This window comes from Pteropus alecto, unplaced genomic scaffold (assembly GCF_000325575.1).
Source record: "Pteropus alecto unplaced genomic scaffold, ASM32557v1 scaffold189, whole genome shotgun sequence".
Taxonomy (NCBI): Eukaryota; Metazoa; Chordata; class Mammalia; order Chiroptera; family Pteropodidae; genus Pteropus; species Pteropus alecto.
In genome coordinates this window covers 1042681-1061416 of record NW_006442117.1, presented here as the reverse complement: position 1 = coordinate 1061416, position 18736 = coordinate 1042681, and the positions used below count along the sequence as shown (strand labels likewise).

Genomic DNA, 18736 nt, shown 5'->3' with positions numbered 1-18736 from the left:
GCCACCCTCACAGCCCGGGCCAGGCCCCGGGGTGGCAGCCGCGGGGAACTTGCCAGGAGTCGCTGGGCTTTTTCCTGGGGAGGCGTTAACGAGCTCTGACTCCAGTCATTTGGGAGGGTTCGGGCTGTACAGGGCGTGAGCACACGCGGTACCGCAGCTTTTCCTTGGAAGACCTGGAAACGCTTCCACGCTCCCGCGTCGCGTGCTAGGCAGACTCGGGTAACCAGGGTCAGCCGTGCTAATGACAAAAAGCCACCCTGCAACCCGAACTCGGGTTTCCGCACATGGGTAGGTGACTTCTTCGTAGGAAACGCTGTAAGAAAGGATCTCAAACTCAGCCATGGCACAATTTAGTTCTAGGGGGTCGATGGCATTTAGGGGGTGACCTGGGAGACTTGCATTCTGAATTCATTGCAGTCAGTCACTTGCCTTGTGGCCTTGGGTGAGCTTCTTAGTCTCAAGAAATGTGGTCATTCTCCAGTGAGGACATGGTCTGGATGGCCAAGCGTGGCTGCTCGGGGTGCTGGGCTGAGCAGGGTCCTGGGGTAGCACACGGGCTCAGGGAGGGAATGCTGTGTTCGGGGTGCCTTCCGTGGTAAGTGGGGAGACGTGGTACGCATGAGCGTGCTGGACTAGATGACACACAGCATCTTCCTCTCGGTGTTAGAATTCTGTGGTTCTAGGTTCTTCTTTGAGGCTTCCTCCTTGTGGGTTGACAAAAAGCTTCTGCAGAAGGTCGTAGTTGTTAGCAAGGATTCTGGGGCCACGCATCCCGGACTGGGATCCCGGCTGCTAGCTTTGCGACCTTGCGCCACGTTTTATGTGCTTTAGTGTCCTGTATCCCTGAAGACAGAGTTCTGTCTCTTTTCTTCAGGGAGAGGTCCCTGTGCACCTAGAATGGCCCCCAAAGCTTGGTCAGCAGTCCGTAAACACTGGTCGAATGAATTATTAAACCTTCCTTGGGTAGTAGGTAGAATTAGATGAGTTAATCCATATAAAGCACTTAAAATAGATAGATGATGCCACCGTGCAGCCCGGGGGTGTGCATGTGCCAGATTTGTTCTGGGTTCTTCCAGCTCTTTCTCTCTCCCTCACCCACCTCTCCCAGGCCCGCAACTTACTCTAATACTAAGGCTGTAGATGTCAGACGTGACCAGCTGGGTTCATGCTGCATTTTGAGTCCGCGGAACTTAGCAAAGTTACCCGCCCCCGTGTGAATTGTGCCTGCCACGTCGGCCAATTAGCACCATGCTGTCTGTGATGGTCAAACTGGTCGCGACTCGTCCACATCAGATATAATTTCTTGTGTCTGTTCTTGTGATAAATCAGGCTAGAGGCTGATTCCAGGTCGCGTTAAGTCCTCAGAGCGCTCGCTCGCCGGGCAGAGGAGGGTGGTCCTCGGGATGCCTCACTGAGGGGGCAGCCGTGCCCTCACAGGAGTGGTCACAGAGCCCGGCGTCCCACAGGTCTCTGGGCCTGTCTGGCAGTCGGTCCCCTGCCCCAGAGCCGTCCCCTGTGCGCCCCCTCGGTCCCCCACTGGGCAGGTCTTCGTGAAGCAGTCACGGGTGCTCTCAGGGGACTGAACACAGCTTCAGACTTTGCTTTGGCCGAGAAACCTTCCTTTCAAACTCAGAACGTGAAGCAGGCAGAGGTGGCCCGGTGCCTGATACGCAGTGAGCGCGGTTTTGATGAGTCAGAGCTGCTGGGCTCAGAGCGGGGATGGAGCCGTGAGGTCCCGAAGCGGTCAGGCCGCTCAGGCCAGGCCCCGAGCAGCTGCAGCCTTAGCCCCTGACGGCCTGCCATCCACAGAGGTGGTGGAGACGCAGCTCGTGAGGTCCGAGCGGCTGGGAGCCCTTCTCCCCACTCTCCGTGAGTGCCTGGTGAGCAGGTCCTGATGGCACCGGGCTCACCTGCAGTGTGGACCATTCAGGAAGAATGAAATGCTCGTTCGGCTTTCCGCGAGGCGCTTTACTCCCAGGCCCTAAATAGGAATGAGCACTCACACCCGTTAATAAAGCTCACTGCTTAGAATAAGGTTCGGTGTTGCCCCTTGTCAGAAGAAAAACTCTGTGGCTTCACGATCTCGTTCCTATCCTCGCTTTGTTAACTTATCGAAAGTTTACATCTGGGTTTATTTTATCTCTCCGTTTGCAAAATATTCAGCCTTGCTTAATATGTACATTTACCCTTGTTTTTTGGCAAAATATTTTACATTTTGGATAGTATCTGATATTAAGTATTTTAAATATTTTACATTGGTTGTATAAAAATTTTCATGGGGATGCATTTAATTTTTTGCTCAGTTCTGAGCATCTCTGAGTTTCAGCATTTGTAATCATTAAATGATGCGGTTTTGACTTTGAAATCATGCTAATTTTCATGTATTTGCTTCTTAAGACAAACAACTCTGGAGCTTTAGTCTTCTCCAGTTTCATGTTAATTGCTCCCTCCTCTGACCCGTGGGAACCTGTGGCCTCATCTCTGGCACATCTCTTTCATGCGTGCAGGCTGCTCGCCCTCCGCTCCAGAATGAGGTGCGGGCTGCTCTTTCTACCTTGCTAAGTTTAGAAAAGATTTTTTGACACAGACTGCGCAGAGGCCCGTAGATCTGCCCGGTTCGCCTTCGTGCTGTTTGGACCCGGGCGTGGCCGCTCACCAGCCTCTTGCTTTCACTCGCTTTCGATCGTCGCCCCACGTTGCAGCTGGTCCTGTGACGCCCTGACGTCTGTCTGAGGAGTTGAGAACAAACCCAGAGGCTGTCGTGTCTGTGGATCGCTGCCCTTTGCCGTGGAGATGGCGAAGAAGCACATTCCACGTTCCTCGTCATAACGAGAGCTCGTCTCTGCCCGTTTGCCCTCGCTGTCCCCCTCGATGGCAGAGCCCGTGGCGCCAGGTGGCGCCGACCAGGGCCCCGCTCCAGGTTGCTGGGCTGCGTTCGCTTACGGCCCGCACCCTTTCCCCTCCCACGTCCACTGATCGTCCATGCTTTCACTGACCACTCGGAAAAACACAGCTAACCGCTCAAGAAAAGGCTTTCCTTTAAACAGAAGTCACAGAAATTGCTTAGGTTCCGTAACGTTTGATGAGGTCTTAGCAAACGGTGAACGGCGTTTCTGTTAACTTTCCAGATGTTAGTTTGTTTCTTCAGTCCCCACTGAAATCCAAGCATCCCCTTAATGGACGAGGTGTTAATTTTTCTTATTTTTTTTCTCCTACAAAGAGCTTTTGCTTTTTCTCTTCTTAGAAATGAATCTCCTTGCTCCCCTCCCCCACCCCCACACACTTTATTTCTTCTACAAAGTGCATTTTGTGACCGTGGTTCAACTAACCGGACTTTGTCACACATTCGGGCCCCGTTCACAAAGCGAAAGGATCTGCTCAGGAAGCGCGTGCGGGTTGACCTGTCGTCAGGGCGACGAGCCTCCAAGTGGCCTTTAACATGTGCTTTTGCGGTCCCGGGCGAGTTCCTGTAGATGTGGCCCATCTCCCCTCCGGAGAAAGGGGGTGCCGGGCGGAGCTGCCCAGCCTGCTGCCCCAGCGGCCACAGAAACGGAGCCCCGGCTGGTCAGTCCACGTGGCTGCCACGGGGGCCGGGTGGCTGCAGGGCCCACAAGTGGCCACCGTGGCCTCAATCCGAGAATTCCTGCGTTTCAGGGGTGGTGAGTCAAGTACGGTGGAAGCGGTTGTGTTCCGTGTCCACCAAATGCGTCGAACACGATGTTAGGCATTTTAGGGATTTTTCTTTTGTTCCTGAATGTTTTATGTCCTCTTACAGTGCAGAGGAATCAGGGATTTCAGTTATTGGGAAAATAATGGAAGAATATCGTAGCCCAGGCCGATTTTCCGCCTGTCTGTTGACATTAGTCTTAGGCACTAATCTCTGTTTGTTTTCCTTTCTGTGCATGGCTGTTTATCGTGGTTCACACCTGTGACCACTGCAGTGAGTAAATAAATAGTTTGTTCCCGATTTTTTACTTGCATCTAAAGTGACACACTTTACTTAAATATCTAGCAAACGCTTTTAAAACTGCAGATGACTCATGGGGTTTGTATTAATATATGTTCACATAGGTTTCAAAACTTCACTGACGGGAAGATGATTTTCATGTGTTTATGACTCTAACCAGGGGGCGTTACATAGGAATTTCCAACATATGAATCAGCAGTTCAGCTAGGAAAAGCCAACTCGTTCCCATTTTCCCAGGCCTTTTATTGTGCTAAATCACACGTCAGGGGCCCGACAATGAAATCCTTTTTGCATCTGGATTTAAAAGGTTTTAACAGTTGGACCTAGTGCGCTTGCCAGGAAAGTGTGTTCCAGTAGGTGCCAAATAACTTTAAAAGCAAGCTTCTCGTCTTGGTTATTGCTAGTACAGAGAGGTTCACTGCCCGAGTTATTCCAATCCCGCAGTGACATCACCCCCTCATCCCAGGACGATTGTGTCAAAACTCCACATCGCACCCTCCGCGAGCGTCTGTGCTCGCGTAGACGCACCGAGCGCTCCGGGTGTGGATTTATCGGCTGTATTCAGAGGTGGTCACGATTTCGTTGCACAGCGTTATGTAGCTATATATATTTCTGTCCATGTAGCGCATGCATATTGGGTGGCCGCTATGTCCCGGGCAGGTCATTGGAAACTAGAACATCAAAGTCACTGAGACACATGCCCTGCCCGCACGAAGGCCATGCCCGATGCAGGAGAAGCGAACCAGTTTGAGGACAGCGCAGCCTGCGGAATGGACCTAGCCCCGGGCGTGCAGGCGGGGCGCCAGCCTGCGCCTGCCCGGGGCCATCTGTTCTGCGAGGCGGTATCTAGGCAAAGCCTGCGTCATCTAGGAGAAACTGGGGTGTCGGGGGCACTCTGGGAAGAAGGAACGGGGAAGTAAAGGAGAAACTGGGGTGTCGGGGGCACTCTGGGCAGAAGGAACGGGGAAGTAAAGGTGTTGTTAAAATGCTACTGCCCGCCACGTTGGGAACTTATAAGATTACATACTGTCACGTTTTCCAGCTGTTAGTCCGACGGAATTCTGTGTTTCTGAATCGCATTTAAAATACCAAATTTCAGTGAATTACCTTCAATGGATTGGCCACCAAAATAACAGCCTTACTATTTCCGCCGGGGAGAGGCCCGTTTCTGCGGGAGCGCAGGGCCCACGGCCAGCGGTGCGGGCCTTCTCGGCGCGTGGCGCCCTCTCCCGGACTCTGTGTCCCTTCAAGTTACAGAGCTTGAACTGCGAAGTCCCGGAACGCACTTTGAGCCCTGATGTGCTGTCACTTTCGGGTGGGCAGACGAAGAGGAGGCGGGAGGTGACCCTAGGCAATTAGGCTCTCTTCCCAGGGCCCCCGGAGGCCGCCCGCTGGCTCGTCCTGTGCCACGCCCAGGGGCACCGGCCTCAGAGAAGAGCCTGCCTTCCCCAGCAGCTTCTGTGGACTCGGGGACGCGGGGACTGTGCGCGTCCGCGTCGTGGCCCCGCCTGTAACCACACCTGTGTCCCCCTTCCCTGACCGCAGCTCCTGCGGAAGCGACACATCGGGAACGACATCGTGACCATCGTCTTCCAGGAGCCCGGGGCGCGCCCCTTCACCCCCCGGAGCATCCGGTCCCACTTCCAGCACGTCTTCGTCGTTGTCAGGGCGCACGGCCCCTGCACTGAGAACGTGTGTTACAGGTGAGGCGCTCGCCCTCCCGGGCCAAGGCTGTTTGTCCCAAACAGTTCGGTTTTCCAGTTCTCGTCTCTAACCCCATAATCAGCCCTCTTTTTCTAATTATACTTCCCACTGTCTTCACCCAGGTACTTTCTGTAAGAAATAATTGCCTTCTTCCCTTTTTTGGAAAAGCGAAATACTTAGCCATTCGAAAATCACAAATGATACTTTCCTTCTATTTTCCCCTTAAAAACCTCCTCCGGCCCCTGCCAGAGCCATAATTTAATGGTTACAGCCTCGGACGTGGACCGCGTGGCTGTTCTTCAGCAGAAGTAATTTCTGCGGCGCTAAAACTGCTTCTCATCCAAACGCTTGGCAAGGCTCAGCGCGGCCGGGCGGCCGGAATAAGCACTTGACGTTCGCTCTGGTCGTTCCAGGAGGCCATCCGTGCGCCTCGGATGCCCAAGACTGCGCCTGACAGGCCCGCTGTCCATCTCGACTCCCAAGAAAGAGCAGCTCTTTCTCAGGGAATAGCTGCCTCGGGAGGTCAGGCGGTGGGAGGCGGCGCCCAGCCCCGGCCCAGCGCGGTGCTGTGCGTGAATGATTTTATTTTTCGGAGGCTTTGATTCCTCCTCTTAAACACGAGGGTAATAGCACCGACCTCAGTGTGTACTTACGAAGAACAAATAGCGGGAATCACGCAGAACGCCCGTTCGAGGCCTCGGCGTGCGTCATAGTGTATCTCGATCATCTTAACGTGGTCGTTGCCACGTTAAGTTTTCTGCCGACAGGGCCGAGGCGGGGCACACGAGTGTGGGCGTGAGACGGTGTGAGAGGCGCCCGTGCACACTGCAGGGCCTCCCCCGAAGGCAGAGAAACAAGTCCGTGTGTCAGATGTGACAGCCGACGCCCCCGCCACATGCCCAGCGCGTCCTGAAAGAGCAGTCTGGGAGCCGGCGTCTTAGCCCGAACGCTGCCCTGGTCGGCTTGCCGGACGTGGCCAGCCTCTGCCCCGTCGGGCGACGTGACACAGCAGGCCTGGGCTCCACCTGGCCTTCCTGGGCTTCCTCCCATTGTGACTCTGACACACGCCTGAGTTAAAGACCAGGGGCCTGAATGCCCAGAACTACCTCACAGTACCACGTCAAAAAGAGCATAGTGCCTATTCTGTATAAATGTCACGCTGAGACAGATGGTGTTGGTCCACGCACGGTAAATCGACTCACTCTTCTGAGACTTCACCCGACCAGTGGTAATTTGAAGGATAATCTTAAATGAACCTTCCCGGGAACCTCAGGAATTGGAAACGTAAGCCTAGGGCTGTATCGTATTCGATTTGATTAGTTGCTTTTTTTTTTAGGTCAAATAAAAATTACTATCTTCAGTTTACGCTTAAATCACTAGAGGGTTGATTAGCACAAAAAAATCTATTTTTATTTCAGGTTCTCTGGTTTTAATTACTAGGGAGGGATGTTTTTGAAACCAGTTTTGATATAGATACAGATCTTATTTGGGGCAGAAAGAATCGCCCGTTGAAGACGCCTCCTTCCACGCCGGCGGAGCCCAGCAGGGAGGACTGCCGGGAGCACGTCGGAGTAGAAGGCTCCCCGACACTTCGGCTTGAGTGCACGCAGGCTGGGGAGGCACAGCTGCGTGCGGGAGGGGAACTGTGCCTCGGGCCCCCTCAGTATCCTGTGGGCGGAAGGCCCCGGGGGTCTGCGCTCATCCCTGGATGTGCAAGCCAGGTTCGGAGACACGGTCACGGCCTGGTCACCACGCGTCACGCCCGGCGTTGGGAGACACGGTCACGGCCTGGTCACCGGCGTTGGGAGGCCGGCCTCGGTGCGCGGAGAGGCCGTGAGCTGGGTCGGGGCTGAGGGGCAGCAGGGGCAGCCAGATCAACCATAGTCCAGACGGGCAGCTATGGGACGGCACCCGGGCCTTAGCCCACGAGGACACAGCGATTCCTCCTCTGTCTGGAAGGTTCTTAGGCCCTTCCTCTAGGACTTGAGTCAAGTCCCGCACAGCACCCTTTGGTCTCTGCACCCCGGAGGCGCGGGCGAGCTCGGTGTCCTGTCCTGACGGGAGGCGGCCCTTCTCCCCGCCCCGTGCCCGCCGGGCCCCCTGCAGTCGTCACCTTGCCGCTGGTCCCAAAGTGATGAGCTCAGCTGCGGGAGGCGTTGGGGACTGTGGTCGTTTTGGTCTAACCAGCCACATGCCAGAGGAGGAAGTCACACCCGTCAGAACAGGTTCGGACAGACGTCTTCATGCCTCGTTCAGCTCTCTCGGGGTTTTGTGCAGTGACGAACACGACGCCTCTCGGGCCTCCTGTCCCGACATGGACGAGACGGGCCTGGGCAGATGTGGCGCCAGTGCCCAGCCTCGGTCCGGAGCAGCCGCCCGGCGTGGGTGCCGTGGACTCGCTCGCTCGCTCGCTCGCTCGTTCGTGTTCTGCTTGTTGCTTTGTTAATTAACTCGTTCAGTTGCTCTTATCCGAACATCGTTGGTCTCGATACGTTTGTTACTGTCACTGTGCGTCTGAGTCTTTCGATCCCTGGAATCTCTTAAAACTACTCCCAGAAAACCTTCGTTTAGATTTTCAAAATGCGATCGAGTGAGTATTTCCTTGAGAAAGAGACACTTACAAGTCCTGACGCTACAGATACGGTCACGTGTCTGGTACCAGCGGAATCCCAGCCAGCCACCGGGGCTGAGCTCACTCTGTCAGAAGTGTCACCAGCTACAGAGCTGGAGGTCCAGCGGGCGCCGTCTGAAACTCTGTATCCGCTCAGCTGTGGACCCACTGCCCCCCGCCTTCGCTTGGTGGCCGTGACAAAGCACCGCACACGGGGGTTGAAAGAACAGACATTTATTCCCCACAGTCTGGAATCCAGGATGGAGGTGTCGGCAGGTTTGGGCTTTCCTGCGGCCTCTGTCCTCAGCTTGCAGGTGGCCGCCGTCTCCCTATGTCCTCACGTGTCCCTTCCTCTGTGCAGTGCGCCCCTGGGGTCTCCGTGCATCTGGATCCCCTTTTATAAGGACCCTAGTCAGACTGGATTTGGGCCACGCTGATGTCCTCATTTTGACATAATCATCACTCCGAAGACCGTGTCTCCAAACACAGTCACTTTCCCAGCTGCTGGGCTTAGGGCTTCAACGTAACAAATTTTGAGAGACATGACTCAGCCCCTGACACCCCCAGCACCCACTCAGTGTGAGAAGTTTTCCTTAAATACAAACAAGCAAACGAAAACCCGGCGTCCAGAAGTCAGGTGACAGGAAGCTGCTAAGTCGACGGCTAAGGGGAGAGTAGGGGGCGTGCAGATTTCTGAAGGTAAATATTGCCGCGCGCGTCACAGCTCATCTTGTTTCTCTTTTCTTCCTCAGCGTTGGAGTTTCTAGATCAAAAGATGTGCCACCGTTTGGTCCACCGATTCCCAAAGGCGTAACTTTTCCAAAGTCGGCGGTGTTTCGGGACTTCCTTTTAGCCAAAGTAATCAATGCAGAAAACGCAGCCCACAAATCGGAGAAGTTCCGGGCCATGGCCACTCGGACCCGGCAAGAGTATCTGAAAGATCTGGCGGAGAACTTCGTCACGACCGCCACGGTGGACGCCTCCGCCAAGTTCAGCTTCATTACGCTGGGCGCGAAGAGGAAAGAGAAGGTCAGGCCGCGGAGTGACGCCCACCTGTTCAGCGCGGGGGCGGTCACGTGGCCCGTGCTGGCACGCGACTTCAGCCAGTCGGCCGACATCCAGTGTCTGCTGGGGATCTCCAACGAGTTCATCATGCTGGTCGAAAAGGACGCCAAGAACGTGGTCTTTAACTGTTCCTGCAGGGACGTCATCGGGTGGACCTCCGGGCTGACGAGCATCAAGGTGTTCTACGAGAGGGGCGAGTGTGTCCTCCTGTCCTCGGCCGACAGCTGTGCCGAAGACGTCAGGGAGATCGTCCAGCGCCTGGGGGTAAGTGCGGCTGCGTGCGTCCCGCCACCCCGGTCTGCGGCCCCAGGCACACTGCGGCCCCCGCTCCAGAGGCGTCACCAGGGTCTCGGCGCCTGGGGAGCAAGGGGCTGTTGCGTGCGGACGTCCCAGGCACACTGCGGCCCCCGCTCCAGAGGCGTCGCCTGGGGAGCAAGGGGCTGTTGCGTGCGGACACAGAGCTGTGTCACTGCCGAGCTCACCAGTGCTGGGGAAGCGGCCGGTACAAATCGACGGGGAGGGAAAAGTGAGGCCAACTTTCCAAGGGGAGCGCGGGATGTGCTTTTATAGTATTTGAAGGAAGAACAAGAGAGTTGGCTAGAGGTCATGGCCGTCTGCAGGGACTGCAGGTCGGCACCTTCCGGGGGGGCTCGGCGGGCACAGACTGCTGCTGGGTGGTGGACGAGCGCGTCCCTTGCAGCTCGAGCTCTGCGTGTTCGTACAGCGTGCGTGTTTGTTTCATCCGCGGGATGTAATGTGTTATTAATCTTCCGGCCACAGAAGAGGTGGTTCTTGAGGAGGTTTCACTAGAATCACCCATTAAGTGAGACACATGCACAAAAACTCATAAAGATATTTTCTAATTTTATCTCTAGTACTAAACCCGTAATTGATGTTTAACGGTTGTATTTCTGCTTCTAGTTTCAACAAAGGAAAATGTAAGTTTTAGTTTGAGTGTATACAATAGTTACAGGAATAAATCAAATATAAGAACAAAACACGCTTTGACAAAAGAATTTCTCACGTGTAAATCTTCCCCAAGGGATGTATGTTTCATTAGTTAGAAATGATTCCATTAACTATGGGTCATGAAAAAAGGAGAAATCATACCCATTTCCTGCTTCTTTCCTCCCACCCAATAGAAACCTCAAAACACGTCTGGGAGGCTTGCGGTCAGGTCCAAGCCCGCTGGCCCTGGCGGCGTCATGCCACTGCTCACGGACGCGCTGGCGGGAAGGGGCCTCGGCGCGCTCAGCGGCGCTGCTGGCTGCGTGCACGCAGGGCGGGGTGACCGGGTGTCTGACTAGTCCGTGCGTCTGGAGAATGGCGTCATCTGGGGACCGTGGGGGCTCAGCGCTTCCAGGGCTGTTGATGCATAGAGTCCTTCTAGGAGAGCCGCTGGGCCACCGTGCCCCGTGCTGAGAACACGGCACAGATGCCACGTCGCCGCCACCAAAACGCACGCTCACAGGCTCTCACACGTCCGCTGCCCGTGGACCCCGTCCTGTCTCTTTCCTCGGCGTGACGGAGGTGCCCGATGGCTGGAATGGATTTGAGGAGCTGTGTTCTGTGTCGTGGGTGACTCGCAGCTGGAGACGTTGAGGGCCGGGAACGTCCGGGTGGCGCAGGGTGGGAGCCGTGGAGCGACCGGTCGGCTGGAGCTGGTGGGCGCGCCGCTTGGCGGAGCTCAGGGTGCAGCCCGCGGTGGCAGGCGGTGGCTGAAAGGGGTCGGTCATGCCGGTGAAGACACAGGAAGGGCGAGAGCTTCCGCCCCGAGGGGCAGCAGGCCAGCTTCCCGGGCGTGCAGCCTGCGTGGTCACTGTCGGAGGGGCTCGTGCCTGGCCGCGTGCTCCGCTGTGTCTGTCTCGGATTCCGAGTGGCCTCTGGCGAGGGGCCCTGTGTTTTCACTTTGTACCCAGCTTCCCCAGCGATGCGGCCAGCCCTGGGCACATGGGGAGGGGGCCGAGTCCATGTGAGAATGTGAGGAACTCCAGATAAATGGAGAACAGGATCCTTCAGCCTTGGCCAATGTTAAGAAGCAAGAAATAGCAAAATACAAAAGTGGGGGGGGCTTCAGGCGGCTGGAGGGTGCAGCAGAAGGGACAGAACGTGGAGGAGTCTGGGAAAGTTTGTGCTTCGCTTCCGTCTGGGACGCGGGTGCGGGACTCACTGGATGTGGCACGAGGCTGCAGAGAAGGCGGGGCCCGATCGTGTGTCTGTGGCTGGGAGCTTCGTCGAAGCAAACTGGAAAAGTGATGGGAAACTTCATTCAGGTTGTACACGTCGCAAAAGAGCTTTTTCAACAGTTTTTAGTAGTTCCGTTCACAGAGAGCAGTTACGCGCTCCCTGCCATTCTGACCCCCGCTGCCACCCAGCCTGGGGGCAGGTCGCTAAGTGCCACCTGGGAAGTGCTTTGGGCCATTTTGAGGTTGGCGAGGTCGTCTGGTAGGTTTTAATGTTTGACGGGCGGGACTCGCGATGGTTTCGGACACGCCGTCGCCATCTCTCCGTGGCTGCGGCCCGTCTGGGACCGTGGGACTGACGTGCTTCCGAATCGAGTCAGTTGACATACAGACGAGGTAGAATCGTTGGAACCGGCCTGAAGCTCCCCAACTGCGGGCCGCGGCTTCTAAGAAAAATGCATCGGTCTTTGAGGAGCGAAGCCTTGTCTCGCTCCTGTTATTTCCTGTGCGGCTGATGCTGTGGTCCATTACAGCAGACTCTGGATCGACGTGTCCTTGTCACCAGGGCGGTGGAGGGAAGGGCAGGGACACGGAGGCCTGCGTGTGTGCTGCTGACCGCCTCCTGTCCCCCCAGATCGTGACGAGGGGCTGCGAGACGGTGGAAGTCACACTGCGGAGGAACGGGCTGGGCCAGCTGGGCTTCCACGTGAATTTCGAGGGCATCGTGGCCGACGTGGAGCCTTTCGGCTTTGCCTGGAAGGCCGGCCTTCGCCAGGGCAGCCGCCTCGTGGAGATCTGCAAAGTGGCCGTGGCCACGCTGACCCACGAGCAGATGATCGACTTGCTCCGGACGTCCGTGACCGTCAAGGTGGTCATCATCCAGCCCCACGACGACGGCTCACCCCGGAGGTAAGGCGCGGTGGGCCCTGGGCATGCTCGCTCCTCCTTGGCCTCCGTGGCGGGCGCCGTTTCACCTGTCACCTGTCCTGCGGGGTCCTCGGGAAGGGCAGCCAAGGGCATCCAACCCACGTCGTTTGGGCGTTACCGTCAGAGCAATTTAAAAAGAGCTCTGGAAGGTTCTTAGTGTATGACACGTGGTAACTCGTGATTTCCTGAGCAGTTTAGTGGGACACTGGCCACCGGAGCACACAGCGTGGCCGAGGACAAGCACGTGTCACGCTGCGAGGAAGGGCAGCTGCTCGGCTCACCTGGCCCCACGGGACTCCTGTCCGAAGGGCAGTGTCTCCGCCACACCCCGGCCTTCCGCAAGCTCGGTTCCCTTCTGTGCGGCGCCAGCCGCCGTCCCACGCCAAAGCCGGCGGTGGCCAATGGGACATTTAAAAGACGAGCATGCACGTGTCTGAAGGAATGCGGGCCCGCAGCTGTGCCCTGCTGGCTGACCTGGTTTGGGGCATTCTGAAAAGCCGCGTGAGAAACACAGACGGGCAGGGTTGGGGGGCGGAGCAGGGGGCAGGGTCAAGGGCAGGGTCAAGGGCAGGGTCAAGAGCAGGGCTGGGAAGGGCGTCAGGAAGTGCCACGGCTCCACGGTTCACAGAAAAGGTTCGCGCTCAGCAGTAGGAGACATTGGGCCGACAGGAGGGAGAATGTAGTTAGGATCGAGCCACTGCCCGACCGTGGCCGCCGCGTGCTGCAGGGCGTGTGGCCGGCGAGGCTGGGACAGGCTCTCCTCCGTCCCAAGGAACTCCCGCCAGCAGCCGCAGCCCGGCCTCGGGCCTCGGGCCGAAGTGAGCCCGTGCGGTCTGGGGGCCCACGTGCTCTGAGCCTCACTCTCTAGCGGCAGCTGGGGGTCACACCACCACCTACCTCCCGCTGTCCTTAATGAGGATTAAGTAGGTGACGTACGTAAAGCACTTAGCGCCTTCGGAATCAGCACCCCACACATGTTAGTTAACAAACTTTCAGATATTCGTTTGAATTTTTCGATAAGATAGCAAGATCGCTGTGCCTGGTTCCGAGCTGATTTCCGTGCTGCCCGACGATGTCCCCGCGTCCCCGGCTGCCCCTCTCAGCCTCTCACACCGCCTGTGCAGTGCCACTTTCGGCGTTGGTGGCTCCCCCGTCTGTGCTGCCCGTGACCGGAGCCGCGAGGCAGCTGTGGCGCACACTTGAAATGCAGTTAGTGCGACTGAGGAGACGCATTTTCACTTTAATTACTTAATTAAGATTTGGTCAGCCACGTGGCAGCGGCTGCCAGGCGCACAGCTCGTCCCTGACCTGCGACCTGCCTGCAGTGGGCACAGCAGCGGCGCTGGACGTCTGTTCCCGGGAGTTGTCGCCTCCTTGCTCCCTGCCGCCTTCCTGTGGCCCCGACTCTCTCTCCCGTAGGTTCACGGTACAGGTTTCAAGAGCCGAAAGGCCTGAGACAGCAGCCGCGTGTCACGGGAAATAGCCAAGGTGCCCTTGTTGCCCTGCCAGATTCTGTCCCCTTAAATCCATTTGCTCCCTAAGAGTCCCACGAGCTGCACATAGTGGCATGAGTGCAGAGAAGTCAAAGACACTTTTTACTAAAGACGAGACTTGGAAATCATAGGGAGCAAATCCTCTAGATCTTCGAAGCTAAACTATTGTGTAAATGAAGGTCTTTTAAAATAAATTTTAAGCCAGCCATTAGAAATTTTTCGTACAGTAAGATTTCTTTCTTCTCGCGGTAGAGTTAGAGATTGGTAAGTCTCATGGCGAGGGCCCGGTCCTTTCATCTCCCTCGGAGGTGGTTCCGACCACGGAACGGGACGGCGTGGTACCACGCTCTCCCGTCCGGTAGCATCGCTCTGCTGTGTTAGCTTTGGCATCCGTGAAGCTTCTACGAAATCTGGTGAACAAAACCATTAGTCATCGTTACGTCTGGTATTTAAAACTCATGATTTGAAAGAATAGAATTTCCTAAGAAATACCGAATTTTTTTTTTAAACTAAAACACATAAATAAAATCTAGCGTTTGAAAGTTTTGACTGTTATTTTTTTTACCCAAGGACGTGTTCGGTAAAAAACCACCTTGGTCTGCGCATAATTAATTCTTTCTTTGTTTTAAATGCACATTCTCTTGTGAAGCTGTCGAGGTATTTGGAGATTTTGCCCGTGTGTCCTGGCAGTCACCTTAATGTCATTCCCTGAAGGCACAGGTTTTTCCCTCCGTTAATCCGGAAGGACGGTTTCGTGTATTTTAACGTTAGCCAGAATCAGACGTGGCCGTTGGCCTGCTAGCAAGCCTGCAGCTTGGCGTGCCTGTCACCCGTTTCTCCGGGTCGTGGAGGTTTGAAGCGTAGCATGTGTCACTGAAAATTCTTTCAATTCAGCCCTCCAGTTTTCTGTGAATTTGAATCTGTCAATGTTTAAGTGCGTATTTTTGTCCGTTTGGGATCCGTGTTCTGCCTGCGACTCTCCGGGTGCCCTGGTCATAGTGCCTACTCTGGGCAGAAGGAGAAGTTGTCCCCACAGTCCCAGGCCTTGGCTTTAGACCACCATGCCAGTGGGAACGGTCTTTTCTGTTATGATTACTGGTTCCAGGTGTACGGTCCACCGGTGAGACTTTGCTGTGGTTTACGAAGTGATCCCCGGTGGCTCTCACACCCACCCGGCTCCTCACAGCTGTGGCGACGCGGCTGGCCGTGTCCCCTGCGTGCATGCTCATTCCAAAGTCCATCCGCGCGCTGAGCGAGTTGAGCCTTCTTCACTGTTAGATCTTTTAAGAAACCGTGGAAGAAAACCTTAAAGGGGAAGAAGGTAGCCCTCAACTCATTCGAAAAATTAAAACACAGACCTTTTAAGTGATGCTTAGCACATCCGTCCTCCAGCAGAATTCACAGCCTGGCCTCTGGCTGAACCGGCTCCGTGCCGTGAACTTGCCCGTCTGCCTCTCATACTGGCTCTTGGTGCTGGTCAGGGGAGGGCAAAAGAGAACATTCATTTGCATGGACGTGTGTGTGTGTGCGTGTGCGTGTGTGCGTGCGCGTGTGCGTGTGCGTGTGTGTGCGTGCGCGTGTGCGCGCATGTGCGTGCGTGTGTGTGCGTCTGTGCGTGTGTGTGTGCACACTTGTGCATGTGTGTGCACCCACACAGGTGCATGTGTGCATGTGTGCGCATGCATGCGTGTGTGTGTAGTTCCGGGGACTCCGGGCGGGAGGGACCTCTTTGGGGAGGGATGCTCGTGAGGTGACCCGTGCCGGGACTGGACCGGGGTGGTTTGCAGGACTGGGGCCGGGTGGCGAGAGGCAGTTCGGGAAAGCGCCCCTCAAGTGGAGCCGAGCTTCCGAGGGAGGAGGCCGTCTCCCTGGGGACCGTCTGGACGCAGATGTGCCGGGGACCCGCCAAGCCACCGGGCTGAGCTCTTCCTTGGTTCTGGGTGGGCGGTGTGGCCCCAACCCCCCAGCCTCCAAAGGTGATTGGCACTCTGTGAACGTCACCTTAAGGAAAGCACATCCACTTAAGAGGCTGGTGTAAAGGAAATAACTCGTGGGAATGATGGGTGAGTCGTTGTGCAATCGAGCGATTCAGTAAACGCGTCCAATCAAAATGGAGACGACGCGTCTCGCTGGGGTGCGTCCGTTCTGGGCCACGTTTCATACTCTGTTGACATGACATATTTTTCTACATAATGCAGAACAGCGGAAATTATCTCATGTTGTCATGAATCTAAACTGTGGTTCTCTCCTCATTCTGGAAAATCGAAGCTTTCTGCCCTCGTCTTCTCTTTCTCTGGCCGTTGCTGACCAGTCGACCTAGTACGTGGACGTGAAGATAACTCACCTTCGTCAGATTAGCGGCGGGCGTGTGCGTGCACCTGTGCGTGTGCAGGTGTCGATGTGAAATCGGGACCGAGGGGCGGTGTTAGATCAGAGTTCCGACTTTTTCACGTGCATCAGAAAGAGTAGTTACATCTGGTGTCGTCTTAGGGGCCCTGAGAAAAATACCGAGCGTAAGGCCCTCAGCGTGGCTGCGACTCGCCCGCCATTCTGAGTTCCTCCCAGGCAGCGTTTCGTTCCCGTCGCTCCTGGAGGTCGGATTACCGCGAACGTTAGGCGGGCCGCCTCGCATTTCCTCCCTCGCTCTTAACGGGCCTGTGCCAGAAACCGGGCCGGCGCTGTGGCTCCTCACCCGGGCAAGGCCGCCCCGACCTTGCCGCTCGTGGCTCCTTCGCGTCTGTCCGCGTGGCGCCCCGAAGAGCCGTGCTCGCCCTGCGTGCTCCGCGGTGTCAGAGTGGTTTTCTCAAACGAGCCACAACGTGGAGCCCGACAGTGAGTCTCTCGGTGCGGAAAACACTCTCGCCCTCTGAAATTAATCATCCATATCTTAGCGTCCAGGCCATTTTGCGGTTTGGAATGTTGTCATGTCACCGACGCGGTTACCGGAAGGCAGGGGGTGACGGTAAAGCACGAGCTGCCTGGTGGGTAGGCAGATACCTGTCCCCGCCTGACGGCTCACCCTGTGCCACGGCGTCTTCCCGATGGAGATACTGTCGTCAAAAGTCAGGCATCAGCTGCTGAGCATCTTCCGTGTCTACCTGTGACGTGTACGATGCAGTAAAATGGTATTCGTGGTCTCGAGCTTTCTAAGGAAAAAAAGCAAGTGTTTGGCCTCACGAAGAATTTTCTGAGCCTCTGTTGTGGGTCAAGTGTGGTCTGGGTGCCAGATGTGCAGGGGGCCGACACGGGCCACCTGTGTCTGCTGTGGGGGGAAGGGTTCGGAAGCGGATGACCGACTCCGTCCAGGTGGCTCACCTCCTGTGTCATGTCACACACACCTTTTCACTGAAGTCCTCACTCAGAGGGCTCGGTAAGGTGGGTTTATGGTCTGCTGTCTCTTTTTCGTCTATCGTCTAGGTGTCTCTATTTCTGTAAATCAAGAAAATTTATAGAAAAGTGAATTAATGTTTCACATAGTACCTATTTCACGGATACACTGCCCCAACCTTTGCAGTAAGTCATACCGTGTCGCTGTTGGAAGCTTTTGATTTTTTATGCAACAGAAAGATTTTGTGATTCAAGCGCATGAGCATCAATTACCCCTGTCACCTTGTTGGATGATTCAGAAAGCGTCTCTAGCTATTAGCACGCTATTAGCATAGCAGACACTAAAATGGTTAAAATGCCAGTGATTGCTTCAGCCCCTGGGGCTCTGCAGGGGTCCCCTCCAGAGTTTGTCATGGAAAGGAAGCAGGTCCTTCATTCGAGGGGGCTCATCGGCCTTCGTTTCCGAAGAGTTTTTAGCCCCTAGTAGAAAATGTGGCGTGCGTGGGCCACGTGGACTGTCGTTTGATGGTATTCCAAGGAGGTGGCCGAGTGTCTTGGAAAGGGCACTGGGCTCAGAGTCAGGTCCTGTTCCAGAGTGAGCCTGTCCTGGGCAAGCCGAGCCACCTTTCCCACCGTCTGAACGTCCTGCCAGTCCCGGGAGCTGTCCTCCGTCCTGCCTCAGACGTTCTGGGGAATCGCAGGGCGGAGGAGCGTGGAGACCAGCCAAGCGCCCTGGGGCGGGGGCGAGCGGCCTTGGAGCGGAGGGTGCAGCGCGCAGGCTTCTCATCAGGCAGCGGCTCAGCCCGTCAGCTGCAGCCCAGAGTGGACGCCACCTCTGGGCCGGCCATGCTGGAAGCTGGGAGTGGTGGCGGCTGTGGACTGGGACCCCCGCTGGTGCCGGTGGGAAACCCCGCCTCAGGCGGCAGGGGGCAGGGCGGACCGCAGAGCGCGCATGTGACGGGCGGCCCGTGCAGGAACGAGCCATCCCGGGGGTCCCGGGCGCCGAGTCCAGAAGGATGGCGGGCAGCGCCATCGCCCAGAGCGAAGCGGCGCCCTCGGGCCCGGCCGCTGGCCGCTCCAATGGTTCCACAGCGTTTCGTTCTTAAGCAGCTCATTTTCTGTGACCTTCTCGGCCTCCACCTGCTTTGCCTTTGAGGATGACGACTGCTGAGGGAGATTAGACTCAAAAGGTTCTGGTTAGACAAGCGGTGTTTCTGTGACCTTCTCGTCCTCCACCTGCTTTGCCTTCGAGGATGACGACTGTTAAGGGAGATTAGACTCAAAAGGTTCTGGTTAGACGAGGAAATTTTATTTATTTTTAACCCTGAAGCCAAGTTTTCATCGCGCTCGTTGGTACTGTGTGGGGAGGAAGTCGACGCCTCCCACGCAGGTGCTCCCACAGCCTTATCTCTCCGAGTGTCTCCCTCTGGCAGGCAAACCGAAGAACGTGCCAGAAGCT

At 56.1% G+C, this 18736-nt stretch overlaps 1 protein-coding gene across 1 annotated transcript in view; it reads left to right on the top strand.

The window, feature by feature from the left end:
* Positions 1 to 18736, top strand: part of SIPA1L2 (signal induced proliferation associated 1 like 2) — a 137978-nt gene that overhangs the window by 77980 nt on the left and 41262 nt on the right. The window contains exons 8-12 of the mRNA XM_025039060.1: positions 1545 to 1727; positions 1810 to 1880; positions 5507 to 5670; positions 9035 to 9611; positions 12165 to 12439. Coding sequence (XP_024894828.1) covers positions 1545 to 1727; positions 1810 to 1880; positions 5507 to 5670; positions 9035 to 9611; positions 12165 to 12439 — 1270 coding nt within the window. The remainder of the gene's footprint in view (positions 1 to 1544; positions 1728 to 1809; positions 1881 to 5506; positions 5671 to 9034; positions 9612 to 12164; positions 12440 to 18736) is intronic.